We start from the raw sequence: 9,344 nt of genomic DNA, 5'->3' as shown, positions 1-9,344 counted from the left end.
CTGCTGACCCAAGGATACTGCAAGCAGGAAGTACAACTTCAAAAGATGATGCTATCAAAAGAGAATAAAAGTGTATTAAGGAGGGGTGTCCTGCACACATCATTGGGGTAAGGAAATGAAAGACTGGATTATAGACTGGTCTCTAAACTCACACCAGAGGGATTTTTAGTTGATATGTGTGATGTTTCCAGGAACATACCAGGAAAAGAGAAATCATCAAGTTATCTCCCTGATGGAATTAAAACAGCTCTTGCTGACCCATTTTGTGATCTGTCAAACAGAATAGCAGAACACTATAAAGCTCTCCTTTTTGAAGGGAACCTTTATTTAAAAGTGTTCCCTTTGATGAACTGCTTTTTGTAGCAAAAAAACAAAAAAGCAGATTACAGGACAGGCTCACAGTGTGGTACAACCCAGTTTGTTCTCTTTGAGGAATTACTGGTTGTGGGTTTGTTTTAAAGCACAGAGGTCCTACATTCACAAACGCGGAGCACCCCCGTTTGCTCCTTTTGACGATGAAGTGCTTTTCGCGACCATAAAAAGGTGCGAAGACATCCCAGCTTCAAACAGACCCCAATTTGTTCCCTTTGGCTTTTTCAGCCAAAGATCAAAGAGTCATAGATGTTTGTTGCCTTTGATGAACTGGTTTTCGCCCACACAAAATACAGAGAGAGAGAGAGATTGCAGGAGCACAAACCCCAACTTGTTCCTTTTGGAGAACGGCTTTTTGCAGCCAAATGGAAGTAGAAACCCCCAAACACTGCCCACCACTCCAACTCCCTCCCTGTCCCCTCTGCCTCGCGCAGGCGCTCCGTAACACAAGCACACGTGACGGGGGAATTGCACTCGCGAGACATCCTGACTCCAAGCGGATTCTGCTTCTTTTTGTCCCCGCCTCCCATTGCGTGGCGTCACAGCTGGGTGATGTCCCTTCCTCTCTGTCCTTGCTGTGTGTGTGTGTGTGAGACCCGTGGGTAAGGGGGAGAGTAAGCCACGGGAGGCCGAGCGGGGTCCGCGGGAGTAGCTGCCCCCGCCGCTGACTGTGGTGTCACGGCGGCAAGGAGGAGGTGCCGGAAGTGCGCTGCTGTTGTGTGGACTGGAGGGAAGAGCGGATGAGCAAGGCAGCGCCGGCGGCGACCGTGTAGCCCGGAAGAGGGGCCGGTGGGCGCCTTAGGTGTCCCAGGTACACACATCTCTCTCGCTTAGCCTTAATTCCCGGTTGTTCTTAAAAGAAGTAGTGTAAGTGATTCATACGGGATCACTTCCCTCTAGTATTTTAACGTATTTAACGTGTAAAGTGGGACTAGCACACTTGTCACAGGTGAGATCTTCTACACGCCTCCCACTTATGGCATAAAGTAGAGGTGGAAAGGGGAGTGGGAATCATGAGATACGCGTGTTTATTTGGCTGTTTCTAATGTATGTACTAAGTAAATTGATAACTGTGCTAACACTTGCTTATCTTAACCTCATCTCATGCACAGGCAAGTGACATTTTAATGTCATTTTGTTCTGGAATCAATTTGACTTTGAACTATAAAGCTTTGAATTGTTGTTAACCTTTACTCATGTTTTTAAATTTCAGTTGGATTTTCCATTTATGGGGTTAAATTGCCAAAACTCTCTGTTGCTGAATCAATCAAGGTCTCTGGTGACTGGCATAATACAGATGGCTTCACTTTAAAGAACCTGCCCTGACTCTTAAATTAATGAGAACACTTTACTGTAAGCTTCCATGAAGCTCAGTTGTTGCTTGTTGACTCTGATTCTTGGTGCTAGTGTTCTTGCACTTGAAAATGTGGCCTCCAACCTGACAGTTACACCTGAGTCAAGGTCCTTTTCTCTCAATGTGTCACTTCTTCCCATTTTACAAGCCTTGGCAAAATCAGCAATACCTCAGGATATCATTGTGAAGGAGGGGAACTATGCTTTGATTGAATGTAAGCTGAACAGTAGTCAATATGACTCCATTCTTTGGTACAACTCAAAAGGACATCTACTGGAGCAAGTTGGAGCAGGTAAGAGATACTTGTTTAACTAACTGTATACAATTACCATCAAAGTTATAAAAATATGCATATAGCACTTTCCAGCCCCCCCCAAAAAAAGTTCTGAAAGCTTTACATAGCAAAAGGAATGGGGAAATGGTTCTCTGTTCCAAAATGACTCACAGTCTAACTCTAAAGTATTGCTAGGGGTCACCAGCAACAGCTACTGGGAGACCCACTGTGCTGGAATTAATGGGGTCAGTTGATCTCTCTCCACTGTGTGAGAGAACTGCCACTTTAAAAGTGTGTCTTCTGAAGGGAAATGAAGGGGAAACTATTCTCCCTCGACCTCCTTCAGCTAATAATCAGTACTTGTTTATCTATTGCTTTGCCTGTTATTTCTGTAATAGTGCAAAGTAACAGTTGGAGTGACTTCCTTAGTTATACATCAACATCGTTATCTGGATTGTTGACTTCTTTGGTAATAGAATTTTTTCTTGACTAGGCAAAGATTTTTGACCTTGAATAACTATCAGGCCCTCAGATGATCAGTCACATATTGCATATTGACTGATCATCAATATGCCATTCTCTCAATCTTGTGTTTCCTTTGCTGAGTTAGTTCATAGGGCACATCCATATCTTTTAGTTAAGGAATAAGCTTTCTTTTGTTTGTGTCTTCAGATGGAAGATGGTTGATCTCTGAGAATATCCTTAATATCACAAATGTAACTTTTGGTGACCGAGGGCGATACACTTGTGTTTCTGCTAATGAAAATGGCACTTCATATTACACAGTCACCCTCAGGGTGGTTTCCACTTCTGGGGACATGGGCATCTACTACATGATTGTCTGCCTGGTTGCCTTTACTATCACCTTGATCTTAAATATAACACGTCTGTGCATGATGAGTAGCCATCTCCGCAAGACAGAGAAGGCCATCAATGAGTTCTTCAGGACAGAGGGAGCTGAGAAACTGCAGAAGGCCTTTGAAATTGCCAAACGCATCCCTATAATTACCTCTGCCAAAACGCTAGAACTGGCCAAAGTCACCCAATTTAAGACGATGGAATTTGCTCGGTACATTGAAGAGCTTGCCAGAAGTATCCCTCTTCCTCCACTAATCCTTAACTGTAGGGCATTCATGGAAGAAATATTTGAAGCAGTGCGGATGGATGACCCTGATGAAATTGGAGATGGAGTCAAACAGACCCAGGCTCTTGGTGCTCAAGAGGCACTCTTTCCCTTAAACCCAGAAATCAAGCGCAGTAATTCACCAGCAGGAGATTCAGATGATGGTTCTGTGAATGACCATGGCAAAGAAATAGCTGTTGAGGTATCTGTCCACCTTCAGTCAGAAGCACAAAGCATTGATACTGTTTCCCGTGAAAGTGTCCCCTCCATACCTTCTGAAGATGAAACATGTGCTGAAACCAAATAGAGCTGCAAAGGCAAATGTGTCTTTCAAACTTGCAAGAAGAGAAAACAAGAAGAGCCAAAAATGCAGCTATGGCCATAAATGCACAAAAAACTGGTCTGTGAGTCTTTAAATTTCTCTAGATGTTAAAAGGTGCCAAACAGTTAACAAAAAAGGTGAATATTTGTTCTGTAATGTTTCCCCCCGCTATCTACTTATTTGAAAACCAGTTTAGATGAAGCTATCCTGAAATCTGCCTTAGCAAGAACTTTATTTATTACTGGGAGCATTTTGCCAAAGGGGTTATTTTGTTCCATTATTTGATAATCTCAAGTACTGTATCAGAAAAAGCTCAAAACAAACAAAAGAATACATTAACATGAGCTGTTTTTGTTATGTCTCTAGGGAGGCTTAAATTCCTCTGCACCCCCACAATGAATTCACAGTTCATGGTGGTATAGTTCACCAGGCCAGCATATCTATATTTGTGAGATATGTTGATGTATTATAAGAAGAGTACAGGATTATTACAGATTCCATGGTTTTGAAACAATGCCTGTTAGTTATGAAAAAAGCACAACTCTGACTTCTCAATTACTACAAGTGTTGCACTCCAATGCCATACTGGATCTAGAAATTGGAAATCTGAATGCAGATGTTGGCATCTGAATATCTCATTGCAGCCAAGAACTGGTAATTTTAATGTGCTGATTGCCAAGCCATTTTTTGTTTGTTTGTTGAGACAGCTTAAGATGTCAGCATTACAAGTATTGTCTGTCCTCTGGAGCTGTACTGCTGAAATGCCAAAGTACTCTGGTGCCATTAAATTTCTTTGAGGATGGAAAGCTCAAATCATTGTGATCTTGTTAAAAGGTCTGCAACACACCCATAAACTTTTAAAAAGAAAAAGAAATGCACACTCAACTTTCCCTATGGGCAACTGTTCCCATTAACCTGCCATGTAATGTCTGTTCTGGCTATTAGCTGGAGCTAAGATTTGGTGAGTGCCACATAGGAAGAGGCTACCACCTTGAGTAATCTATGTGGTGGCGGCGGCGGGGGATGCTATATTTTTGAATGCTCCCCCACATAAATCCGTACAAACAGAAGACTAGCATATTGAGCAGAACGGTTCTAGCCAAGTCTTTTGTTAGCAAGTCCCATTTTCTTTTTGCAGGAAGTTCTTAGCACATCATTCAAAAATGTTTCCCACCTGCAGTCTGAAATGGTGCAGTCCACCCTATGTCCTCATCCTGTTTTATGTGTAAGCCTCCTTCACTATGTTGTTGGCATATGACAAATGTGGGTCCTGTCCTGTCCCTTTCTAGCCCCATGAAGCTAAATTTGCCATCAACTACCACATGAGGAGTAGTACAGTAACCATTTTATTTTGCCACATGTTTGCCCAAAGCAGGGATTCTTGGGACCAGATTAAGAATCTGAGTGAGCTAATGATTAAATAACTGGAAGATGACAAGATTAACTCCTGGTGTTTGTCTCTTTGCTTAATGGAAAGAATGTGGCTATCTCTTCACCTGTTTGGTCCATGCCCTCTTTTTTCCCCCATAGCAAAATTACCCCAGTGTATTACAATTTTTGTGGTATGTGAATGTGCCTCTGCTGCTCATTCTACTCTCAAAGACATGGAAAACCAATGCAGACTTCTTTTATTACTTGGTATTTCCCCCCTCCCCTTGTACTTTTAAAACTGTATCATTTTAATTGCATTTTATATTCCATTTGGCTTTAATATATATAGGGCTTGTCTGTGCTGCACAAATTCATTTCTTTAAATTCCTAGAAACATATTGCCATAACAGCTATTAACAGCTTGGCATTAAGTCCCATTTAATTTCTCTCAATTCTTTCTCTGCCACTTTCTTGAACATCTCATTTGAACTAGCAGTCATTGAAGAGGAATGAGCAAGATTTTCAAGAGGATTTAATGTTACATATATAGCAACAATAATAATACCTTGGAAATCTAGATCATTGGCAATAACACCCAGCTCTGTAAGCAATAAGGTTCATCTCTCAGTATTTGTGTTGTTTCCCCCCATTAAAAAAATAAAGCCAAACAGAGTTGGTGCAGGCATTAACCAGACAGTGGTTAGGTTAGATAAGAATATGTGCTATAATTTGTTTCTAACCTCCGAAGGTGCTCTTCACACTAGATTTGCTAGCTCCTGACCCAAATACCTTGTCAAACTGCAACCAGTCAGGAAGGCATTAGGCAGGAACAGCTGTTCATGGTCCAGTGCTCCAAGGGCTTCTCCCTTACACACTATTTACTGTGAAGCATAAATGGAATCCTGCTTGCTACAGCAGACTGAAATGTGTCCTGCCTCAGCATCATGTCAGGATTTGCTGTTCCACCATAAGACCTTGCTGGCTTGGAACTTCTAAATAACAGGCATCGTCTCTAAGTGAACTTGATGCATACATTCTCTACCCACCATTCACCTGACCAGTTCCCACCCCTCTGAACTGAGTGTCCTTGTAGTACCCACCTGCATCCTGAAGTACTACTGTATAATAGTTTCCCTTGAGCTAATACAGCTTTATGAGACTTTGACAGACTTGGGTGATAAATATGTAGATAAAATATAAATATGTAGATAAAATATGCTTGGGTGATAAATATGTAGTTCTGTCCTGGATGAAAACAGCAGGCTATTCTGATTGAATCAATTAATGCTTCTGTTAATGGCCAATATAGCTGTTGGGTTAAGAAATTCAAAAGTATAGCCTTAGAGCCCTGTGATCCTGATTCTGCACAGTTACTGTATCAGCAGAACCAATGAGTTAAGTATTTGAATGTTTAATCACACACTATTTTACATTAAAAGAAGGTAATGCTTAGTATGTTCCAAGAGCTTAGTATGTTCCAAGAGTGTATTCCAAGGCTCTTCTAATTCTGGATTCAAGGAAGTTAAAGGATTTGAACCCTGCTAATTGATGCCCTCAAATGTACTTTGCAGCAGTGAATTTCATGTGCTCTGCTGGAAACTATTTATGTTTTTTAATATCCTTGTTTAAGTAATCTGTCTTGAAAAACCAGCTGTGCCCTATTGACATTGTTCTTGGTATAGCAACAGTGACACAGTAGTTGCTGAGTAAACTTGTAGGCCAAGTAATCATATCAGATTATCATAATTACCCTTGTGGTCCTGTGTATATCTGCAAAAGGTCTGTGTATCTACAGAATGTGTTTTGTATATATAATTTGGAGTTAAAACCTAGCAAATCACTGTTTCTTGTTAACATGTTTGCAGGTTAGCAGACATATGGAATCAGTGAATGATGGCTCCATCATACCAGCAGCAAGACAATTTGCAGCTAGCTTCTTTGCACTGGAACTAGGTGTGTTTTGTGCAAAATAATTCAATACATCTTGCTTTTTATTCTTGATTTCTCATTATGGGGGAAAAATAATGTAAGTTCAGGTGTGCTTTTGTCCTCCTCCTGAAGCAGTTTGTTTAGAGATGGTATAATAAAGAGAGTGTCTACCAGGAGTGTCTACCTAAAAATACAGGCAGTGTCCTTTGTAGCTTATGAAGTCATCGGCGTCCCCCCGCCCCCCGCCCTAATTCATGGAGATAGTCACATATATATCTCCCCATGTATACATGTGTGGGGAGGGGCATTTTCTTCTTTCTTTTGTAAATAATTGGCATTTCTGGACCTAGAAAGGAGTAAAACCCCTCTTGTCAGTGTAACAAAGGCAAGACTGTCAGACATAAAGTAGATTTTCAAAGAGTAGGTTTTAAAAGCAATTTTTATTAGAACCAGATGCATGATGAATATGTTATGGATATAGTTTAACAGATACCTCTGCAAAGTGTTGACATAATGTATATGGAAGAGATTGATGTGTTTGCATTTGTTTACAACTAGCTAAAAATTAAGGTAAGATAACAGATGGCCATCATTATCTCTGTAAATGACAGAGGGCTAGTATCTTTCCATAGAGCTGTCTCTTGCAGAATGTCCATCGACCAATTAGTGGTAGAATTCTAGCTGTTTACTTTTCTTGGCTTAAACGAATGTCTTTTGACAGTCATTAAGTTGCCTTGTTTTCTTAGCCATTTGATTTCTATAGATAGCATTAAAAAAAACTATGCTGTTGTTTGAAGCAATGTCTAAAATAACATTGAGTAATTTGTGTTCTTGAGATTGCAATGTCAGTGTTTTCTGTAACAGTGTAGGATTTCATACTTTCATATAAAATATAACTTTTTTTCCTGAATAAAAACCATCATTAAAAGCCTGCAGTCTGTTCTTGAGTTTACATTGTCTCCTATCAGAAACTGACAGAGAACTGAACTGTCCAATAGAGAGTTCTTAAGCAGCTGGCTTTAGCCGTTGCCATAAACCATCTCGTGTAATCTGGGAAAGTTTGCTGGAATATTTGATGATTTGAATGTCAGTCCATATCATAACATCTTTGATTGGTCATTCTAATGTTCTAAAGTCCTGTGGGTATCTGTAATAATTCATCTCACGTTGAGAGACAACTGCCTGTAGCATAATTGAGCTGCAGGGGCTGTGTTACAGCATATACATCTAAGCTATAAAATGCCCTTTGCCTTGCTTTGCTAAGCACACATTCTCATTTATTTTTCATAAAATCCTGCTCTGTGACAGAAAATTGGATCTGAGTGGGCCACAGAAGGTTAGGTCATAACTATCACAACCCTAGTGGACTAGAATTATTATTATTATTTGCCAAGGAGGGAAAAACTCAAAGAATTGGCTGAGCCAATATCTTTTAATTGGATCACAGTATTCATAATACAGTATATAATATTTATACTGCACTCTTACTTAGACTGGTTGTTTTGAGGAAAAGGAACAATTTGGTGGTAGGGGGAGGGTTTTTTTGGCTTACCCCGTTTATCTGTGGACTTTCTTCAGATTTTGACTGCATGGAGGATGTGTGCCAGCACTCCATTGCTGGATTTATTTATAATTAAATTTCAAATTTTACAGAGATCTCCAAGGACAAATTAGTAACTGAAAACCTAGGAAATAAATACTGAGCTGTAAAATCAGACCTAAAGTTTGGATAAATAGAAAATCATTACAAGTGTTTAGAATTTGTAATGATTGTTACCTAACCTTGTGCTTAACAAAAATGTATGCTATTCTTTTTAAATTTAAACTAAAGTGATGCCTTTAAAACAGCTCAAATATTGACAGCCCAACTATTTCTTCGATGAGTAAGATGTTCAGTCCTAACTGAACCCTACAAAAATAAGGGAGGGGAAGAGGAACATTTAACTTACTATTATGTACCTAATTTGCCAAGGCTCTTTATTACAAAAATAATACCTTTACCAGTACACACGTGGGCAAATGTGTTGGTACCCCTCTATGAAAAAAGAACCCACAATTGTCTCTGAAATCACTTGAAACTGACAAAAATAATTGGCATTCATCATTGTTTGTTCTGCACTTAACAAAAATCAGACTTTGCTTTAGAGTTTTAATACTACAGAATATTTCAAATAATAACACAAATGAAAATGGCATGGACAAAAATGATGGGACCCTTAACCTAATATCTTGTTGCACAACCTTTAGAGGCAATCACTGCAAACAAGCAATTCCTGTAGCTCTCAGTGAGACTTCTGCACCTGTCAACAGGTAGTTTGGTCCACTCTTCCTGAGCAAACTGTGCCAGGCTTGAAGGGTGCCTTCTCCAGACTGCATGTTCCAGTTCTTTCCATAGATGTTCAATAGGATTCAAATCAGGGCTCATAGAAGGCCACTTCAGAATAGTCCAATGTTTTGTTCTTAGCCATTCTTGGGTGCTTTTAGCTGTATGTTTTGGGTCATTATCCTGTTGGAGGATCCATGACCTGCCAGTGAGACAGTGCTTTCTGACATTGGGTAGTACGTTTCACTCCAGAATGTCTTGATAGTCTTGAGATTT

General features: G+C 40.0%; 1 protein-coding gene across 3 annotated transcripts; it reads left to right on the top strand.

Moving 5' to 3' along the window:
• The first annotated feature begins 855 nt into the window (after nt 1–855).
• MFAP3 (microfibril associated protein 3) lies at nt 856–7,676 on the top strand. Of its 3 annotated transcripts, XR_008317254.1 has the most exons (4): nt 856–1,183; nt 1,586–2,018; nt 2,673–3,582; nt 6,682–7,676. XR_008317254.1 is itself a non-coding variant. In XM_053300625.1 (3 exons), exons 2-3 carry the CDS (start codon nt 1,736–1,738, stop codon nt 3,428–3,430), a joined length of 1,041 nt encoding a protein of 346 aa, XP_053156600.1. In that variant the 5' UTR covers nt 856–1,183; nt 1,586–1,735; the 3' UTR covers nt 3,431–7,676. The 3 variants fall into 3 exon arrangements, 2 of the variants coding, with proteins under 2 accessions (XP_053156600.1, XP_053156601.1); XM_053300625.1 differs by having other exon boundaries at nt 2,673–7,676; XM_053300626.1 differs by having other exon boundaries at nt 1,182–1,321; nt 2,673–7,676.
• Nucleotides 7,677–9,344: the final 1,668 nt, after the last annotated feature.

The sequence above is a fragment of the Hemicordylus capensis genome, chromosome 2 (assembly GCF_027244095.1).
Source record: "Hemicordylus capensis ecotype Gifberg chromosome 2, rHemCap1.1.pri, whole genome shotgun sequence".
NCBI lineage: Eukaryota > Metazoa > Chordata > Lepidosauria > Squamata > Cordylidae > Hemicordylus > Hemicordylus capensis.
The sequence above is the reverse complement of the archived record's forward strand: the minus strand, read 5'-3'. Positions and strand labels throughout refer to the sequence as shown.

What these genes read in the sequence shown, in the direction of transcription:
- MFAP3 (XM_053300625.1), top strand. Translation starts at nt 1,736, where the DNA reads ATGAAGCTCAGTTGTTGCTTGTTGACTCTGATTCTTGGTGCTAGTGTT. An exon ending in ACTGGAGCAAGTTGGAGCAG is followed by an intron (nt 2,019 to 2,672) that starts GTAAGAGATACT and finishes TTGTGTCTTCAG; the next exon opens with ATGGAAGATGGTTGATCTCT.